Source organism: Glossina fuscipes, unplaced genomic scaffold (genome assembly GCF_014805625.2).
Source record: "Glossina fuscipes isolate IAEA_lab_2018 unplaced genomic scaffold, Yale_Gfus_2 2, whole genome shotgun sequence".
Taxonomy (NCBI): Eukaryota; Metazoa; Arthropoda; class Insecta; order Diptera; family Glossinidae; genus Glossina; species Glossina fuscipes.
The window spans coordinates 3,985,641-4,008,601 of record NW_023998416.1 but is presented as its reverse complement, the minus strand read 5'-3'; the positions used below and the strand labels follow the sequence as shown (position 1 = coordinate 4,008,601).

The 22,961-nt window shown below is 33.2% G+C and overlaps 1 protein-coding gene across 4 annotated transcripts in view; it reads left to right on the top strand.

Annotated features, from left to right (window-relative positions):
• Window positions 1-22,961, top strand: part of LOC119633288 (protein madd-4) — a 111,161-nt gene that overhangs the window by 28,969 nt on the left and 59,231 nt on the right. For all 4 annotated transcript variants that reach the window (XM_038026771.1, XM_038026773.1, XM_038026772.1 and 1 more), the window contains 4 exons: window positions 15,836-15,940; window positions 16,022-16,371; window positions 20,012-20,177; window positions 20,987-21,134. In XM_038026771.1, coding sequence (XP_037882699.1) covers window positions 15,836-15,940; window positions 16,022-16,371; window positions 20,012-20,177; window positions 20,987-21,134 — 769 coding nt within the window. The remainder of the gene's footprint in view (window positions 1-15,835; window positions 15,941-16,021; window positions 16,372-20,011; window positions 20,178-20,986; window positions 21,135-22,961) is intronic.

Sequence of the window (22,961 nt, the reverse complement as noted above, 5' to 3'; positions counted from 1 at the left end):
TTTTTTTTTTTTTTTTTTTTTTTTTTTGAATTTTTTACGAAATAACTTTCTCTGTAATTTTAATTATAGAATTTTATTTTCCTTTTTTTTATTATTTGTATTTTAAACAAATATAGAATTAGAAATGTCAACATGTTTGCATTTGAATAGGATAGTTAGGATTTTTAGTTTGTTCATTGTACGCATTTATTTTCATTTAGACAAAGATGAAAAAAACGCTCTTTAAATAAAGTAGTTTTTGATTTTTTACGGCAACATTCCATAGTTTAAAAGGTAGAGAGAATCAAATTTTAATGTAACAGAAGTAAAACAGAATAAATGAATGAAGGAATAAGTAAGCAGTAAGTGCGAAAGCCTTAGAGAAATCTATGAAATGCTCGCAACAACTTACTTTTCATACGACCTTTTGTCTTGCTAAACTTTTAATCGCCCGCCATCGTGTTGCACATATAGAGACGGGTCTAACTCATCTTGAAATAAGCGAACACGCACACAATCTAACTCAACCTCACTGTTCGTAACAGTTAATTTACATACATTTTATGGAGTTTCTGACATTCTCCGCCTTGTAATTTATAAAATTTTCGCGGACCCATTAAAAGAAATAAATGTCATTTTACGTAGAAGGTTGATAGGTATACGTAAGAACGGATAAAAGTACATACATATCTACTGAAATCTTTGATTCAGAGTTACAAAAGTAGTACAAGAATTAACCGCTTTTAACAGAGTGAATTGAAAGATATTAAAAAACCGGTAAATGACATCGACATGAGAAGGAAAGCAATGTAGTAGCAGCAATCAAAAGCCAAGCGAAGAATTGCAAGAGAGAAACAATAATGGAAACTAAAGAAAGAAGGACGAAAATATACAAAGGAATTCCAGTTATAAATGAGTGCAGCTGTTGGTGTTGTTGTTTCTACAACTTTTTTCGCGACATCATATTAAAATTGCAACAAAATTAGACTATCGTTGGTGCCCGTTGACATTATTGATGCGTATACGTTTGCATGAGTATTCGTTTGGATGTGTATGCACCTTTAATTGTGCTTACTCTCCTTGTATATTGATGAACAGAAACGCGTTGTCATAACAACGCATGCATTCGTTAAGTGCCAGATTTTCTGAGAATTTTTCAAAGCTGACTTACTCCATGTTTCTTAACGTTATTATGCAATATTTACAATGCAATCATTTCACATTTGGTTATATGGTTTTACTTTGCGACTATCAATGTCGATTTATATTATAATTTCGAGTAATTTAATAAGCCATAGCCAGGTAATCCTTGCATATTACCTTCTTTGGTCTACACCTTCATCCCTATCCTGTTGTATAGCAATTCCTCTCTGTCATTCCATGTCCATGTAAACATCTTAATTATTGCTGGGATTATAACTTTCGGATGGTTACACAGACAAAAAATCTTCTTTCGACGAAAACAACAGCAAACAGAAAGACGGAAACGGTTTTTGTAGATCAACGTACAGTCTGCACCCGGCAACCGACTTGAAATGTTGTTCAAAGACAATTTGCACTGCACTGATGTACGTGAAACATACTTACACAAGGATGTTGGATTAAAGGAAGATTTGACTTGAAAATTATTTACCTCCTCACTGAAATTTAAATTTGCACTGCACTAATATGCGTGGAGCATACTTACACAATTATATTGGATCAAAGCAAAACTCGACTTTGGTCCCCACACGCATCTTTACAGTTTTAGTATTATCACAAGCTAAGTATGTCATGGCTATTATTTCTCGCAGCAATGCCACTCAGTACATAATATATTCTTGACCAAGCAGATCGCGTGCTCGTGCATGATATTGGAACTATCATTTTATAGTTAAGCATAATTTCTTTCTTCCATTATCACAAACACGAAGCTTAGCAATTTTAATCATCTTGATAATGGCTAAAGAAAAAACATTCTAGCGTTTTCTGCATCAGGTTTCTCTAGAACCGCCTAACTGTCATAGCATTAAGCTTATGCTGTCGTACTACGACTTGTTTAAAAGACGACAACCCCTAGATAGTAAAAGTTAACAGCAGCTCCGGAAAGATGGACACAAAAGGAAGCCAAGTATTTTAGTACCGAGCTGTTTATAATGACAAATATAATGAAGCGAATTCCCGTATGCGAGCCCTGGCTAAAATAAAACAAACTCGAAACACTTTGCGACCACGTGCGAAAATATTGTGGATGGAGATGCATATATGCTTGCAAGTCCCAAATTAGAGCTACATAAGAAAATTCTTTTCGTTTGATAGGAAAGGAATAATGTTGGGTATTCTAACTTAGCCAGACGATTGATTTCATTATGTATTGTCAAAAAGTAAATCGCCAAGAATTAATCAACACGAAAGACTTGCTTTTATACCAGGATAACGCCCTACTACATACATCTTTAATGGCTCTACGAAAATTGGAGGAGCTTTGTATGGGGACTTCCATTGCAATCAGTGTAGAGCCCGAATCGCTTTGTGATGGAATTTGACTTCAACATTGTTCGATAAAGATCACTGGAATTTCTCCCCAAAATCCTAAAGATTGTACAGGCGTGGCATAATGATTTCAGCAAGGAAATGATATTTGATTTAATAAACTTCATTTAAAATATGAGGGAAAGATGGTTCAATTATTTTGAAAAAACGCCACAAGCTTTCACGTTTATCTAGTACCATGTTTTGTGAAATTTTTATGCACAGATAGCCGCTGAACTTCCCACAAAGTGTATATACTACAAAGGTATTTCTTCCCTGCTTTCCTTTCATTTCAGTGTTACTTTCTTCGCACAAAGTGAATAGAAAATAAAAATATGAGAATAAATGTGTACGACACACACGACAAACGGCATTGTTAATGTGACCCATAGAAAGGAGAATGTGTATGATGTGAAAGCATTTTCGCTTTAACTTGCAGCCAAATACCATAAAGGTATCATACGTACATCACAAAGCTATTCGAATACTACTCTAATGAATGAAATGTAGAATGAAAAACTCAGTGTTAGCCGTATGCCATTTACTTAGTGAAATTGAGATGAAGGTGCGAGAAATATTTTCTTTAAAGACGAAATGCAAGTCCGCGACGGGAAGTATGTTCATAGTTTCCTTTTTGAGAAAAATGATAATTACAAGAAAAACTTTATAATAACAAATCATACTAAATTGGACCCTTTAATACAAACATATACAAATATTGTTTAAAAAAAATAAGAGATACAAAATCATTTGTATGGCGCTTCAATAGCTAGCTCTGTGTTTTCCCATTCCTTTTGCAACTTGCTAAAGGATACTTCGAAGTTAATTCATTATGCATTGTAGCATGCAGTTTTAGCATTTCCCATTTTTGCTTGTTAAACTTTCCGCCGTTTGCTACTGAAGTCCGCGTAAAGTCACCAAAACTGAAATAGAAAACTGAAGTTTCAATATACACTCTTTGTTGATGGTCATAGATCATGAGTATAAACTCGTAAATTACTTAACTTTACGATGTTCCCCACTGCACTGCACAAATTTGTTGTTCATAATTTTCATCAACAGACAAGGAATAGCGTTTAGTGCGTATATGTGTTCAACAAAATGTTGTAGTGCGTATCATTTCAAGTTTTAATACGGAAACACACTTATCGCTGATCGTTTAATATATTCTTGAGCATTGCGAACTGCTGCAATTGTATAATCATTGCCTATAACCCATAAGGGAAATTAATTCGAAAACAAGTAAAAACACTATAGTCAAGCAAAGTCGGCGACTAAACACCCGAAATTTTACCTCCATTTCATGTAAAAGCATATTTTTCGTATGAGCCCTTGTAAATATAATTTCGTCATAAAGCGCTGAAACTTAACCTTACTTTCCGTAGCTGCTTGTATCGTAGGAATCCTTATACAGGATAAGTCCAGAGACGTACGTGATCCACAGGTTTGACAGACTTTAATTTTTCTTTAATATTAAACTTTTCTGCCATATAAAAAGCGTACTTTTCGCAAGAACAATTGCATAGGAAAGAGTTGAAAGAAACAGACAGAAGAGCAAAAGGACAGTCGGACAGACAGACGGACAAACTTAAATCAATGGAGAAAATGGTTTTAAATCGATGTACCATTAGTTGTACCTTTTATGTAAATAAAACTACATAGGTGAAACGATAGCAATCGGGGGGAAATGTCCCATGGACACTCCTAAAATTGTTACACTAAAGAAAAGCCGTATGAAGACAAACGGACGGACAAATCTTACTTACCGAACAAACTGATCTTATGCTCTGGGCCGCTCTACCCTCTGTCCTATCTCCTTCGGTCCATGATTTTGTACTGGAGACCCTGAAGATTTTGAATCTTTAAGGTGCTGTACATATCCCCTAAAGTTTAATATTGTTTGCGGCACAAATGATGAAGGGTGTGATTAAGAAAAACATTTCGAAATGATCCATTTAAGATGGATATGTTAGAATGCGCCCACGTTTGTGTATGTGTGACGAACATAGGATTCTGAGGCGATTTCGTGACATTCATTTGTATCTCCGACATATATTGATTTAAAATTAGCGTTTAAAATTTCAAAACCAAATTGAACACGATCACCATAATAATTACATATTCAGCCTGTATGACTATTAATATACTTTTTCCAATAATTACCAGGAACTCATGCACAGTTGGTTAAATTCACTCCGATTATTTTACTAAATCGGAATTTAATGTTTTTTAGATGCTTTTGCAAATTTAATTCCAAAGCTCATATATCGCCATCCTTAGAGGGATGATGCATACAATACATGCAATAGAAACAGTATATGTTTGTATCAAAAGCTCTTTGAAATTATGAAATGAATTGAAGCCATTAACACTATTTCGATGAGAACGAAACAAATATTTGTAACGATTAATGAATGAACTTTTAATCCAGGCACAAACGCAATTTACGCCCTTTTCTATTCAATGATTTATACATAAGTTAATATCTGTTTATTATAGTTGCACTTATATAAAATACGAATACTTAGACAGTTTAGAGTATTAAGCTTCAAAGCCTTCGTAATACTAGTCACAAATTTAATGCGTATATATGTTTCATGTTTTGTAATACTTGTAACGAGAACTATTTATACATAAGTATGAATGTATTAGGATATTGAAAAAGTGTTGATAGAACTATTTTGTGTTTGTTAAATGTCATGTGCTTACTCAACCATATTAGTCAATTGATTATACGCGTACATTGCATTGATGGATTTACTGGGAAATACTCGATGAGGCTTATCTTCTTTTGGGCTTGCAAGTGAAGCCAAGGATAGATGGATAGAGAAGGAAATAAATTCAAGGTCATTTTATAAGCACTTGAAAAAATTAGTGCGAGTATTTCTAGAAGCCATTAACACTTCTTACGCCCGCCAGCCTTACAAGACGAAAGGAAGATATCGTTGAAAAATCGGGAAAAATGCGATAAATTGGCCAGAGAAATCCCGCATAAATCACAAAGGATAAGGTTTAGTGTACATAACAGTAGCACATTCTAATTCCGTGCTACTAAAGTTCACTGGACGGCTTTTGCCCAACATCATCGTGCTTAAAAATCACGACATCATACATATTTGACTATCGCTTCGATTTTTCGGTTCACTGATCTCAGTCATGATTGGTAGCGTTGCTTAGTGATTGTTACATCAAGTAACCTCCCTCATCTGGAGCGCCTTTATTATTGCTTTCGGCATTAAAAATTTTTGTGTTCTGTTTATCTTTCATCATCCGTGATGATTCACAATCACTTTCCTTTCCACAAATCATGAGGAATATCGCCACTTGCATGTAACTTGTTTTACTCTTACACTTGCACCACTATGCATAGCTGCAAGATATTAACCTTTGTGCAATTTAGCGGGATAACTTTCGTTGTTGCATAAAACTTTCTCTTGGTCAAGTCAGTGTTTAATACACGCATGCAGCGAATATAAGATCTTTTCTGCGAAAACCCAGATAAAGGATTAATTCTCCACCTTATGCAAGCTGAGAAATTGAACGCAACCAAACTTACGTTAAATAAAAAGCGTTTTATTTATATTCGTCTACTTTTCACCAAATCATCTAGAAATAGCTTAAGTGAAGTACATGTAGTTAGAGCTTAATTTCGCCATTTTTTTTCTTTTCCTTTTTTTGTTTTTCTTTCGTCTTATGTCTTCGTTGGCTTTTTAAGTTAACATAGAGGCAGTGAAAGAACCCAAGATCTACCTTTAAATACCTAAACATCGCCATAAGTAGTAATAAAAAACTCAACGCGAAAAAGAGGAAAGAAGAAATTATGTACTTGAAAAAGAAAATAATCAACTCCCGATGGGTATGAGTGTATGAGAACACACAATCTCCGGTGCTAATACTTAAGCAGTTACTTTCTTACGCAAAATTATTATATAAGAAGGAAATTAATGTTTTAATTTAATTTTTCTTCTTCTATTTCAAAATTTTCATTAGATTTTCTTTATTTTTATTCTCTTTTATTGCGCATTTTTCAATTTTTTAAACGAAAGTGCATCGTGTCACACAACTGCACAACTGTTGTTTTTATTAAAAACGATCCATTCTTGCAAACAAATTGATTTTAAGATTAAAAAACTGATTGCAGAAGCGTGAGCAAGAGCTATAAGTTATTTAGCAGGAAGATGATTTCATGTTGTTTTTCGCTTAATTTTTTCTTTTTTTTCATTTTCTTTCTAACTACATATACATATATATATTAAAAAATTTTGCAAATGATTTCATTTTATTCAAAGACTCTGTAGAGGAAGAAAATAACGTAAATTTCATGGAAGTAAGATTTTCAAATAATTAAAAAACAAATGAATGTTTCATCGCATAAAAATACAAACAATACAAACTAAAAATTATATTCAATGTATACTTTGCTCTATTCAATCATCTACCTGTTCTATCATTTCTTTTTAATATACTTTCTGCAGTGAAGTGCGGAGAGCATTAAGCAAAGAACTAATTGCGAAAATGCTGAAATTACAATTTTTATTACAATAAAACCCCAGTAAGGGCTTATTTTCTGTACTGATATCTCTAATAGAGACATATAGTCGTATTCGGATGTTGTGACCGGTGGCGGTGACTTGGTATTCCTTGCGACAATTAGCCCAATACAAAACTTTCATTATTAAATTTATTATAAAATAAGGAAATAATAAAGTCACGAAAATTTGAAAAAAAAAATTCTTGGGACTTTTTTGGTCTCTGTGATGCGCCATAGTCTGATAGATACAATAACAGCTCACACATGGACAAGAAGGTAAACAATTTAAAGCTTATAAGATCTCTGGGACAATATGTAATCTTAGATTTTACATCTTTTATTATTATTTATATTGGTAACAGCAACTTACTAACCGACAGTCCAACCGGTCATGTTAAACCTACATTTTTGGATTTAGATTTAGATGCAAACATTCGATTTTTTTATAAATACCCATCAATTTCAATGGCAGTGGTCAGACCAATTTGTCCTCGGCTAAATTAACTTTGCAACTGTGACAAAAGAGTCCTCAGACAGGTCAGACATGTCGCTGGTAAAACCCTAACTTTACGTTAATTTTTCCTTTTTTCTCTTTTTTGTCTGTCACTGTACCTTACACCGCTTGCAATACAAGAGTATGTCAAGTTTTTACAGAAGTATGCAACAGCCAGACGGACATGAGATACACCCACCTTTTATTATTACATTATAAGCTTGTCTGTCCGTTTGTCGTAGCGTGCCTTGTGTTCAATCTATAGGCCACAATTTTCGAGATATTTTGATGAAATTTCGTACACTAACGGGACGAGAGCTATTAAAAATGTTTGGAACCAGATCGCATTATGTCTTCCTTCGAAAAGTCAGCCTATGAATAATTATAGGGTGATGTAGGAATCTTTAACGGTGTGCCGCGGCCCATTATAATGTTTTAATTTGTTTTTATTTACTAAGTAAGTTTGATGTCTGTTAACTGAAATGCTCCTAATTTGAGTCCATATTGAAATCGAAATATTCTTATGCGAATAAATAAATAATATTTTATTGGAGATTAATTGCAAACTAAACTAAACTAAACTATATTTTTGAAATTTTTGTTGCAATGTTCATCAAAACGCATCAATACCTTTAAAATCAACTTTTAATCAGTGTGAAATTGATTAAATGCTTCTGCTATTTAAATGCTTATAACTCTTTTAAAGCTTCCATAGTCAAAAAAAAATTAACATAAAAATATAAAGGATTAAATTTCATTGATTTTCTTTTCTTTTTTTTTTTTTTTTCAACGAGATTGAGAGTCGGTCACAATGATATTGCAATACAATAACTACATATTCCGTATAGCCTGAGGAAAAGTTACTGAAAATTTCAATATATTTCGTATGAGTATATCTCAATGGAAATGTGTGATATTTCATACCACGCACCACTTGACTTGAAATACGAATGAACTTTTTGGTTGGCTGAAGTTTGCTTTTGAATTTGTGCAATTTGTGGATTATTTTCTGTTCGAAAAAATTTTTCTATTTTTTTTTTTTTTTCTCTTTCTTTTTGCTTAACATTTCCAATTTTTTTTTTTAGCGTAAGCAAAAAAAAAAAGAAAAAAAAAAAACTTTAGCAATTTCATGAAAATAACATATTTTCATTTCATTTATATGAAATTGTTTTAAAAAATGCTTCAACACGCATTTTTTTCGTACTTTAATTTTTTTTCTCTAAAGTTACTCTAGAAACACTATTTATTTTATTGCCATTTGAGAATAGCAGACGCAGTGGAAGAAAAGAAAGCGGAAATATAAACACAAGTGACAAATGTATTATATGATGTCACCATATCAAAAACAACTAATCCAACACCATTTATTGGCCATAAGTGGCCATAAAGTAATCTCCGTTTAACGGCTCTTCATTCCAGTGCAATAGCCACCGAGGAGACTTTACTATGGTTTTAAGCAGCTTAAATGCGATTTAAGTAAACATTTTTCATTTCATCTTTTTTATATATGTTCGTATATATTGGTGAACTGTACTGCGTTGCATTGCCAAGGCAAACAAATATATGAAAGAACGTCGTCGGTATAATATATTCATCTTTATAAGGTACGTCTTTTAAAGAGACAGCTATTCTCTGGAGTATGGAAAAAAGTATATCTTAAATAAATTCCACAACGAGCGACACTGCATTAGGCTGAGCTAAATCGTACAATCAAACTGTCAGTCAACTTATTGACAGCTGGCAGTAGCTTGATATTTGGTGTATGCGCGATTATAACAACCAATTGGATTGGGAAATGACAATTATTTTATCACTTGCAACAAAGAAAAAAGTTTAAGGGCGAAATATGTAGTGTCAGCACCTCAAAGAATTGCATGAAAACGCTATCTGCCTTCAGGGAAATATCAGAAAACTGATGGACGGTTTTTTTTTTTTTTTTTGATCAGTTTTTTAGATAGACCAGTTACTTTCATTTTTTCAATATTTCTGTCGATTTTCACTTTAACTTGTAATTTATTAAATTTCAATAAATGCTAGATTTTGCTTTCGATCTCGACATGTTTGTCTGTCAATCTTTGTTGCAACATTTGCGATCTGAAAAATTTAAATGCAAAGCGAAAATTGCAAGCTTTGCAGTTACAGTTCATTACTTGCCCAAACTGCTAGTCCTCCAGCTCATTACCTCTTTTGGGTCTTTGCTGTTATTTAATTCTGCAGATATGCGGGCGCTCGGACAAAATATCAGTCGTACCCTCACAGAACGTAAACCAATCGTTGTCTGAGATACCTATCGCAATTTTCAAATGAAACCTGATCCGTCAAGAAACTAGTAAACAAGCGTAAGCCTTTCTTCCGTAGTTTCGGCAGCTTATATGCTTTATTGGGAGAAGTTGTATATATTTTTGCTGGTTATCGTCGTCCATGTTTTTGATTACATATAATATGTGATTTCTTTCCCTTCGTATTGTGATAGCAGAATTTTGTGGTACGCTACAGAACGTGCCTACACTTGTCATAGTCGTTCACCATAGCGGTCGCTTCTTGGCTACCCTTTCATTGCCTTCGAATTTTGATTGGATACTTGACAATTCTACGCAAACTGCCATAAAGTTTAGATATGCCTTCATCAGTTTCTGAATCAAATCACAAGAGTCCACCCCACCACCTTTCCATATTTTATTTGTCTCGAGAGAGAGGAGAGTCTCGGCTGCAAAAGCTGAGGTCTTGAGGTCTTCTGCTTTATCAACGCGTACGAAAGATCCATCGCCAGGTCAACACATCTTTTTCGTGTTTTATTTTATTTGTTTTATTGTTCTTTCGCATTTACCATTTTTCTCCTATTTTTGCTTTAATAATTTTCTTATCCATTATTTTCTGCGCGAAATTGAAATTTTAAATAATTGTTTTTTTTTTCAATTTTTATTTAAACAAAATTTCATAGTAATGCTGTTTACCCGCTATTTGTGACGTAGTTGCTTTAGTTGCAGTTGTAGTCAAATCTTATTCGCAACACGATTACCCAAGCCTCGAATTCAGTTCAACTTTAATCAAAAACGCTGCTGGCGTGCTCGTGTGTTTATGCCTTACATCACATGTTTGCGGAGTGTGTTAAGCTTGTGGGGATGTGTGCAAGAAGTACTTAAAATAGGTCGACTTTTTAGTATAACATTCGATTCGCAATCATTTTCCCGATCTATCGAAGCCTGTCTATCTGTCTATCTGTATGATCAGTGCCAACGTAATCTTGCATTCTTGTTTTTTTTCTACAGGTCGTAAGTTTGTAAATATTTTGATGAAATTTGCTGCAAGAACGAATCCTACGGCAAATAGCTTGGATCGAACCATTTTTTCGATCTACTCTTATGTAACTCGTTATAAACATGTAAGAAAGTGCAATTTCCAAATCGTTGTCCGTAAGAGTAACTTGCCATAGAAATTAACTTTGCCGAAATTGGATTGATTGGCTCTATTTTTTAGGATATAAGGTTTCTCATGGAAACTTCAGACTTAATATGCTAAAAAGCTCTAATCTTAAATATTTTATGTTGAAAACTTGTCCATAATATTATTTATAGTAATTTAACATAAAAATTTGAACCACGAGGATCTATTGCTTGGACTCCATTCCGTATAAAAGTTTTCATATCTTTGAGGATAATATGTAATGATGGAGGTTGGCTTATAGCAGGCATTTGGCATAAGAATTAACCGTAGAATATTTGGATTATATATACTGGCTTTTTTTTTGCGGGTTGGCTACTAGTACTGATGCATTTATATAGACGTCTTTCGCCTTTCTTTTAAAACCCTAAAAATCTCGCTTAAACATTCAAGTTCTCACTTCCTTCTATCCTTACGCTAATATCAAAAGGGACCTGAAATTACGGATTTTATCCTTAAAACCTTCCCTCTATTATCATTCATTCATGCATCTATGCATCCATCGATTCTTCCCATATCATAAAATTTTTAAAATCAGTTTTCATGAATTTCCTTAATTTGTTACATTTGCATCGTATTTTACTTCTGTTGTGGCCAGCTATGTTTACAGATTTTCTGCATTCTAATATATTTTCTATAGCTTTGCACTACCAGTTTTGTGTATTTGCTCAGCCTTTTCGTATTGTTCTTAGGAGAATTCGTATACCTTAATAACATTATGTGTTTATTGTTGTTATTCATTTTGTAGAAATTTTCTCGTATATAGATTACGTTTTATTGATAACTACAAGTAAACGTCTTTCGATTGATTTTGACTTTTTAGGTTGTTACTATACCTTAAGCTGTCTTTGTGTTGAGTAAATTATAAAATGCATGCATGTACAACCTATGACTTACAGCAAATATCGATACAGAATTTCACTTCAACATTTATTGGAACAATGCAAAAGCATGGAATGAAAATTGTTTTTAACCTCGAAAATAACGAGCCCTTTAAAATTCGCCTAAAGCGACTTACCTTACTTTCGTTACAATAAAGGTCTATGCAATGATTAGCAATTCAAGCAAAGTCAAACAATTATTACGTAGTCTTTGTGTTCCTCTCGTATGCCTGGCGTATTGCAAAGCCTTTCGTTTCATTTTCTCTGTAAAAACTTATTCTCTATGTTCTATAGGACTTTTCTATTCCTTGCCTTAGTGATTGTTGCCATGTTGCCATGTTGCCAAATGCCAATAGATAATTGACAATTAAAGGAGAGTTTAAAATAAATTTCTGTACATATTTTACGAAATAATGTGGATTTCACTTGTATACCTTTTTTTTTTTTAGCGTACAGTGATTGAATTCTAAATAATTGTAACAATCTTTTCTTTTTTTTTTTGACATTTAAAGCCATTATGCAAATTGGTTTTGTTTTATTCATTATAAAAACGATTGTATGTCGAAAAGGTTTCTATTCGAAGAGTTTTAATTCTCTCCATTATTATATGAACGGGTATTCGTCTAATGAACATTTAATATGTAATTTAATTTTGTGATTTTATAGATAATATTTTCAAATCGTACATGAACACCCGTGTGGAAAGCATATACAATTTTGTAAGCAGGCATGCATGTTGTTCAATAATTCTATGCGAAAAGCCATATACGAAAAACGACATCACTGCTAGCCTACAGCTACGACAATAAACCGACGTTAAGTCTCTTAATTCTTCTGCATGCATGAAATTGTTATTAAATTTCTTTCCTCTTTCATTTTCTCAATCATACAGTAAACACAACAACAAAAATATATTGTTTTACCATGAACTTAGTTTCGGTGTACACATGTTTGCGTATATATATATATATATATACAAACTTACAACATATATAAATATAAATAAAAATATATACATGGTATAACACAAGTGCATAAGAACATGCATGAATATTTTCTAAGTAATATTGACACGCTTGCTTGCGCGTCCATTGAGCCAAATAACAATTTTCATACGTTGTGTGTATGACATTACCAGACAAATGCCAAGTCAACAAATGGACGAGTACACGCAAAGAAAAACGTGAGACCAGACATTGAGATAAACCACAAGCACACACACACACACACACACACACACACACACAGCAAATCTTATTTCGAAATTGAAACATAATATGGAGTAAATGTTGATTGTTTATAAAATCCATAGATGCACTGCAGCAGACAGCATAAATATATAATGAAATGAAACCGTTGAAACACTAAAAGCTTTCTTCAATCAATCCTCGATCTAATGAAGAACAACATACATTCGCCAAACACTCATCACGACAATAGTAATTGCAATAAAATAGGAATAATAAAGCAATTCTATTTGACTTGAGGGCAACTTTCGCCTACAAGCCAAAAAAAAAAAAAAAAAGAAGAAATTACCACAAATTTCGTCTATCAAATATTGCAAGCTTCTCTTTGGTATATAGGTACATTTAACCGACATCGAAAGAGGCTTTCCTTTGTCAGCATTTCTAAATCTTACTAAAAGCAATAGGCATAGCTATTTAGGTAGATTGAGGTAAACTGCAAGACTATGTCTATAAGTTACAAATATTTAACAATTTTGTGTAAGTAATTAGGTAATAAAAAGCACGGCATTATAATCGATTTTCACTGTTATTTTTTGTGCATTTGGAAAAAAAAATCGAATAAGCTTTTATATACTTAATATATCAAAGAAAATATTTTTTTTTTTTTTTGACGAAATTCATTAGCAATAGTTTTCTTCACGAGTGATACAATTTTCATATTAATAATTGTCGCTAGGGGTCAGATGTGGCGCAAATGGTGAGTGGAGCAGCAATTCGAAGTTTAATTTATGCATTTTAGTCATTATGGCCATTGACTTCTGACATTGCACAGCTTATCTATGGCGGAATGTTAGCCAAAATAGTGAATACACAGTCTTTGGATTATTGCGGCATATCAGGTATCTTTTGAAATGTTCTCGCAAAAGGGTAGCCATTACACCTTGTATGTGATCAGTCTCATAAGAATCGTTTTCTTTTTTAACTAAAACAACATACGAAATTCAAATTTTTCCGTTGTTTCACATTAAATTACATAAGAAGCGTCGTTTAAGTAACTGTAACTTGTAATGTAGTTATGAGAATGTCATGAAATTTTGACACGTATGGTTCGAAGATTGGTCCTATGCAGAAATCAAAAGGACCTATCAACAGATTCCTTATATTGTTTCACATGGGTTCCTACTTTGAAGGACAAACCTCACGACACCTGAGGGCACAAGAGCTAACTTGCCAAGTGATAGCCTTTCGACCAGACTACACGTCCCGGAAGGTCATCGAAACACTATCCTTTCGCGGGGAAATAATGCTTCCAAGGTTGTCATCACACAGCATACACCCCACTGCGCTCCAACCGTCGTAAATAACACTGACCATCATGTGTTTGATGACGTGCATAAGAGACAACCAAAGATAAAAAGAGAGCCTTCTGCTAGTGCACCTCTTAGGCTTCCAAAAAAAAAAAAAACTGTGCTACGATTTATTTACACATAAAAGGGCATATTTCCCAATGATTGTGGTTTGACCACCCAACAAGTACAAAAATTTTATTTGGTCGCGAACGTAGCTTTTATACACATCGCCATTATCTGTCCCGTTGTGACATCCGCGATGCCAAATTTAAAATTAAGACGCTTAACTTATCGCATTCTACTCTCCACGTCTTTTTATATATATATCCTCATGTGCGGAATGTACAGAATAATTTTCAATATTCTCTCTTGTTTACTTTACGAGTAATAAACACAACTTCGAGGAAGTGAAAAGATCACTTATAACTTGTTGTAGGCGTGGTCGATTTTTTCCATTTTCATGCAGATGATGCAAGACCATTTATAAAGTACACGTACACAGTAATGGTAGAAAAACAAAATTTGTTTTTATTTTTGAAAACACAGCTGATCCCAGATTGTGTTGTACTGGAGCCTTCTGTTCTTTGACCGATTTGTGCCGTTTTCAAAATCAGCATGCTTACAGTAATTTCGGCGGACGAATGGATATACTCGGTTTAGATATTGAGGCTAATCAAGAATACATATACTATATGTTGTCCCTGAAATTTCCTTTTGGTTTTTGCAAACGTTTTCATAAAATAAGCGGATGCCTCATATAAAAATTGGACAACGACTTTATTGCTCGGAGATAAAAGCACAAATTATTAGTTTTTAAAAGATGCTATAGAATTTTAACTTACTCTGTTGCGAAAGTGGAAATTTAAAGGCAAATCTGCTGCTCAAAAAGAAGATTTATAAGATAATAATAATAATAATTTCAACACATACACAGATAAACGGATCTGCCTGAATTCATAACGTCAGTTAATTTGAACAAAGAATATTCATATTTTACAAGTATACGATGTGTATTTGTACGCATTCTAAACCTTTTTAGAAAAAAAAAAAAAAACACAAAAAGTTCATAAGATAAGGAATAAGGATAATAAAGCAAACTGCAAGCGCTTCTCTACTTATATCACTCCCACCATGTTCAGGCCAACAACAATGATAAGAAAAAAATAGAATAAAAACGAGTAAACTGAACTTTCTATCCTGCTGCTTGTATACGCTCTGTCCGAGTTGTAACTGAAAAGGGAAACAGGAAACGGAAACACCTGTATGTTGTTTTTGTTAACACTGTCAAACTTAAGACTGTCCCGATAAGTCGAGAAAATTAATGACCACGATAAAATGTTGGAAAATTTTAACAATATAAATTACAAGAATAAAATTAAAGAAACACTACTACAACAAGAATAAATAAATATCTTGGCAAATGAAAACTCAAGCTTTCTTTCGATTTCTTATGTATGTTTCAGCTATTGTTCTACGTGGAAGAGGTATGCATGGCCAAGAAATTGAATGCCAGTCAAGCATTCGATGATACCTGGAGTACGGCTGCGGATTTAGAAAATGAACTCGAGGTAGGATCTTTAAGACAAAAATTATATAATAAATGATTGGAGGCGTTTTTCAATAATTTAATAATAATTGATTTCATTTAGTGCGTCTCGTCGCAACAAAAGAGATCCGCTAAGCATTTAGCTGGTAACAGCGGTGGCATGAGTAGTAATACGGGGATTAGTTTAGGTCCTTGGTCAGCCTGGTCGGATTGGTCAACATGTTCGCGAACTTGTGACGGTGGTGTTATGCAACAAATACGACGATGTCAGAATGCCAACGGTTGTAAGGGCGAGAGTGTACGTTACCGCATTTGTAATATGCAACCGTGTCCGGATCAACAGGACTTTCGTGCTCGGCAATGTGTTGCTTACAATGACGTGCCTTACGATGGCACTTTATATAAATGGACGCCCCACTATGATTACGTTGAGCCTTGCGCGCTTACTTGCAGGTACGTGCAAAGTTTTTATTTTTAAATTTTTTTCCCATCCACTACCATATACCACGTTTCGGCAAAAAAAAAAGGCTCTCATACTCGCGTGCAATATATATATATATATACATATATATATATATATATATATTTGTATATACACACGCATAATATGTGTGTGGCTTGTTTTTCTGTTTTTTTTTTCTGTTTTTTTTTTGTTTTTTTTTTTTGGTGAACAGTAAAATCAGCATAAATTATGTTGCGGTTGCAATGTTAAATATTTCAGTATAATTTTTCGTATTTGCTTCCTGCCCAGGCATATTACAAAAAAAGTCAACATGACGCACATACAGGCGCATATGTTGAATTTGAAAATTATAAATTACGAAGCAATGATTCTTATATAAGCTATTTGCGGTAAATTAAATCATATTTGTGGCTTTTTAAACGGGAAACTTATGCTTATATAAAATAAACGGAGGTCCATGTGTACACATATGAAAATGTTTGCTCTCTACTCGTTGGCTAAATTAAATTGAAAATTAAAAGAACGTATATACATAGCTCTTAGTTGTTTCTGTCATCGACAATTGCACAAATTTTTAAGGCTAATTATTATAGTGCATACATATATATATATATATATTTTCTTCCGAGAAGAGTCTCAAAATATACTTCAATTTTATATCACAGGCGCTTTTCTATACTGAAACGTTTGACGAACGAACCTGAAACTGAAGGGTATCTAAGCTCTATGTATAATTTCTTGAATAGTTTACGTCCGATATAAGCAATGATGTGACAAAAAATTTAAAAAGTTTGGTATAATAACAACCCCCATTAAATTGTTTAGGGAAGTGCAATCTTAATACAGACAATACGATCGTGAGCTATAATAATAAAATGTTCCAAATAAAAACAAAAAAGAAGCGAAATTTCTCCAGTTTGCATCGGGCTTGTAAGAAATCGGAGCTTCTTTTTATAGTTTTTAAGACCTACATATTTATGCATGAATATCACACGGGAAGAGAATTATGTTACTCAAACCTTTAAGAATACGAGCGATCGACACTTAAACTGTACTTTTGTAAAAGTTTTATTTAAAAATCTTTGAAAACTCGGACAATGGAATACGATTTTCGGGGATCCCTTAGAAGAAATTATGCTCACGGTAAACACGATAACTCGTCATAGCTTTATCTGACATAAATAAATTTTTAGGAAAATATTGTTAGATAAAATAAATTAAAACAATATAGCGGCTCACCATTGCATGCCCTACATCACTTCGCTTAATACAATTGGTTACACAACAACTTATGCAAAGAAGCCCTTATATTAGAAGCGATAGAAAAACCGGTCCGATCTAGATTATCTTCATTGACGTTTGTCCGGAGGCCAAAATGTTTTGGTTTACCAAAGTTTATCAAAATTTCTCGAATATTGCAACAGATGAGTTGAACATAAGAAAGCAACCAGTCAGATAAACTTAGATCGTTTCAGAATGTGAATCTGAATCGATCGCTATGTATTCATATGTATAACATATAGCAAGCAGACTTATAACAGTGGCGAACTCAAAGCAATCTGAAGAAAGTCTTAAAATCTTCAATATGTCATAACTAGAGCCAAGACCACGGGTTACAATGGGAAAAGAAGTTTACAAGCTACAGAGGTGGCTAAAGAAGGCTCGGCCAAAGCCGAATATAATTTTCTTACATGTTATATATAAAAAGCGGATTAAATTTGTTCAAAAAAATTACTTGTATTTTTGCTTATCTAAATTTAAAAAAAAAAAATCACTTGACTAATTATATTAATCCCTCTTTAGCTGTTATTTGCATTTTTTTAATATTTTCGATTCCTCTCCACTTATGAATTCTATTAATTAATTTATCTTTTTATTACCTTGAAAAAAGGGATAATTTTTTTATTTTTTAAAACATCTCCTTCCCCCACTAGTGATGTTTTAGGTTTGTCAAATATTTATAAACATATGCATTCGTAATCAGTTTGAATGGTGGAATCGCTAACACTGCCGCCTATCGAAAACTCTATTGAGAAGTTCATATTTATTCGAAAATTTTTCTTACCGATCTGCTCAAGTTAAGTTATTTAGCTATTCTTCACGCTGTGAGCCTTTACCATAAAAACAAACTCAAAACCGTCATTGTTACTGACAGTTTGTCTATGTTACAAGCTATACGGAATTCTTCGACTTCGAGGTGGAGCACCATCGATAAATTAAAGAATATTATTACAACAGCCGAGGGAAAAATTAAAATGGGAAATGAGCGAGCTGATCGAGCGGCAAAGTATGCTGCTTCTGCTCCTCTATTTATGGATGATGTCATGGAAAAGTTGGATCTTCAAAGATACTTTGGGTGAAAAGTTAAAGTGAAAATTGCAGAAGGAAATCTACAATGCCATCATCAGCACTACTCTTTCATTAACCCTCAATTAATTCCACCTTTATATCCAACAAACGTTGAGAAAACCAAGATCCAAACATTCACGAGAATTCGCCTTGGTCATACTATCGCAACTCACCAATGGATCTTGAAGAAGTCTTCCTCCCCAATCTGCAGTTGTGGAAAAATTCTCACTATACAGCACATTCTCTGCGACTGCCTTAACTTTTCCTTGGCTAGAAGTATTGCATTTAAAACGATTAGCTCTTTGGACTTACTTTATTAATACTACTAAGCTCATTATCTAATCTACATTTATTTATATTAGAGCCGATAACCTGTGTTGCTAGTGCTTAATGTCTTTTTTTTTTAGTCTACGAATTTATTTCATTAGTTCAAGAAACAATCAAAGCTTTCCAGTACAGAAGTTGATCATTTGTTAATCGTAAACTCAGAGGTACACTATGAACGCACAGTTAAATTAAAGTTTTCACCTTCCTCTTATATAGATTCTTTATGAACTTTTCAAAACTCGCAAATAAACACACACTAAATCGAACCGAATGCCTAAGATGATGCGCTCAGGTCGCCATAATATTATATTTTTTTCAAAAACCTTTGCAAAAATACAAATATCATTTTGAAATACCAGAAAGTGAAGCATTGAATTGCTGACACCCTAAAGATATCAAAAGGCGGCGTACACAGAATTTTGCATTCACATTTATTTATAAGAAGGATCTGTTAGAAGCGGGTGTCACGTTTATTCACTTTTTTTCAAAGCGATATGAAACAATGGATGGAATATACAGCTCCACTTCACGTAAGAAAGGCGGTAGGTTAAGACGTCCTTATTTTACTATGGTCAAGGTATAATATTCATCGATTATCTTGCGAAATTGCAAAGAAAATGCAAGTTCGACCGGAAAATTACTGAGTGATGTGGTCTTATATGTAAGTCTAAAAATCTGTGACACAACATACGGCATGTGATACGGTATATATCGACCAGATTGGATAATGACACTCTAGTCTTACCATTAAAGAATCACCTCAAACCGTATATAATTTCGTTGTTGTGATTATAAATTCAAAAACATTAACATCCAATCCGTACACGAACATCAAGTTATAAAAGTGTTATATACATCCCTATATAAATTTACTTATCAATGTCTTACATAGTAGGTAAGTAAGTTAACTAAACTCGTTCTTTCGTTCTCTTTTTTCATTTTGTATGTATTTAGAGGACGCCCGGCCCATTTAAGTGATGATATTTCACCAGAAACCACCGGAGAAGATGGTGAACATTATGATGAGCTTAGCGTGGTCGTACAACTAACACCGCGTGTTCAAGATGGTACACGTTGCCGTTCCGGAAGTTTAGATATGTGCATACAGGGCAAATGCCAGGTAAGGAAAAACAATAATTTTATATAAACAAACATTTTTGTTACACATTATCCGAGTGTTCCTAATATGAATGCTAAAATTTTTATTTAATCATTTGGAAGCGATTCGATTAGCAACAGATTAATTATTCGCTTTTGTTAGAATATACACAAAATTAAACTCTTTAAGTAGAGTTTTTCGCACAACTCATACGCGTTAATATGGTGTACTCTACCGTTGTAGTAATACAACAACAATTGTTTATGGTTATATTTATTGAACCACAAATCATTGCCTGGTTTTGTGCTGGTGTCCCAATTCGATATATTAAATGATAATATGTCATTTTGTGGCTTTGATACATGCTTGGCTACAAATCATGGTTTTCATGGAAATAGATTCAAAGCAGTTACGCTAGCTTTCACAGAATAACTTTAGTTGAAAGAACAAAAAAACAAAAAAAAAAAAAAGAATATGGAAAAAAAATTGAACGAACGTTTTCCGATAATGTTCGAAAAAGTTTCATATATTTCAATATTTTATTATTGCCATTATCACTTATGATTTATTATTCACTCAACAAACACATCAACATTTCTTTGCTGGAAATGCTCAAGGAGAAAATTTGCTTTCAGCTACCTAGGTTTAGTAACTTGTTTAACATTGTTTGATTTGCTTTTTCTTGCAAATCTGCAAATCTTTAAACGAAATTTGTTTATTTTGTTTTGTTACTTTTCAAAAAATTCTCCTCGAAACTTTTGGTTTATATTACTTAAAACGTTTTTATTTTGTTTTTTTTTTTTTTTTTTGTTGTTTGTTTTACCGAATAGCGAGTTGGTTGCGATTTGAAAATTGGCTCAACAAAAAAAGTCGACAGTTGCGGTGTATGTGGCGGTGATGGTAGTTCCTGTTCATCGCAAACACTCTATCATTGGGAGATAGCACCGATGTCACTATGTTCTGTATCGTGCGGCGGAGGTAAGTGTTAGTAACTGTTTCTCTCACAGAACTGAAAATGTAATATCCATCTACATATATATATATATATATACTCACTTATAATAAATACACACTACACATTTAAATACATGGCGTCTGCCACAATTTCAAGTAGCCAAAAAAATTTCAAGTGTTAAACAGTACGAAATCAAAAAATATGTAAATACATAAAAAAAACTGTAGAAAAGTTATGTTTGTCGAAATCCGAATGTTGCATACTCATCACTCACGCTAATTGTAAAATTAGTAACCACTCTATAGTGGGCCACGGCTCCACGGCTAATACCCCGTAAAACCCTATAGGTATTCATATAATGACTTTTCGCAATGAGACATTATATGAAAAGCGCAGCGCATCTGTAGGGTCCGTCCTTGCTCCAAAATATGTCAATGCATCAAACTTCATCAAAGCATGTCAAAAAGTTGTGGCCTCTAGGTTAGTAACACAAGAAAACAATGCGGATAGACGGACAGACAAGCATAATTAATAAAAGTTGGATCGAATTCAAATCATTTTGTGTGCTATAAGGATATAAGAATTATATAATATTTCATTAAAGATGGGGACTTTCCTGTAGATCAAAAAAAAATCGCTCGACCCTATTTTTTTAAAACCCTTTGTGCTACTTTTATAAAATTTATTTATCATTTTTCAGAACTTTTGCTTTCAACATTTGCTTCCATATTCTCTCTTCTCTTTCTCTTTCTCTTTCGAACCTATTTTCGTATTCTTTGTAGTAAGGCTGTTTTCAAACTCTATCTGAGAAAGCGTCCTAAAGAATGTCTTCTACTTTGAATATCGATTTTATTTTTCAACTTTTGTTTCTTTAAAAATAATTGAACGGATAAGCGATTACAAAACTCGTTAACAGCTATTCTTGGGTGATACAAGACGAAGAACCAACTTAGTATACCTCTATACTCAAAGGTTGGTTATAACAACCTGCAACAAAAGTTTCGCTTTAGTACACCTTAAGCTTAAACGGAATGAAAACAACAAACACCAAGGACGTACAAAATTTATACGAAAATTTATAGTACATTAAATACATTGTGTATATATATTTTTTTTTACTTTCGAAATTGAGCAGAACGAGAATTCCTTTTTATTACGTTATTTACGAATGAAGTAAACACCAACCAAAATTTTTAGTTTTATATATGTATATATAAATATCAATATTTTATTATTTATATACACATAATATATGTATGTCCCTTTTTACGCTTTCTATCAATGTCAAATTTTCTTAATTTAATAAAATCTCAAGTAAACTTTTAAACCCGCTATAAAAAAAGCAAGGTAAAGCAATTTCGTTTTTTGTTAATCTGAAATACGTTTAAAACTTTATTAGCTTACGTGTATATTAAGACAAAATTTTAAATAGATTTTGTATCCTCCATGTCATTTGCGCATGGTTTAGATTCGCTTTAAAATGAAGGCGCTTTTAAACCTACTACCAAGACAGAAGCTTTATAAAAAAACACATTTCGAAACATTTGCTTTCATTTTAATACCCTACACCACTTATGCTACAGGGTCATTCAGTTTATGCATCTGCCCCAGAAAGGCTTAAGATAGACCAATCATTTATTATATCGATTAATTCGGAATTTGCGAACCGATCTAAGTCTCTCCCTTCGTCCGATGTCTGGCTATCTATACTTTCGATCAATCTACAATCGCGAAATTTGTTACTCCAATGTGTTTTTGTCCAAACACTTTTAAGGTTGGATTGGATCGAACCACCCTCTCGACCACTACACTCTGTTTTACATTTTATTTTGAAAAGTAATTCTATGAAT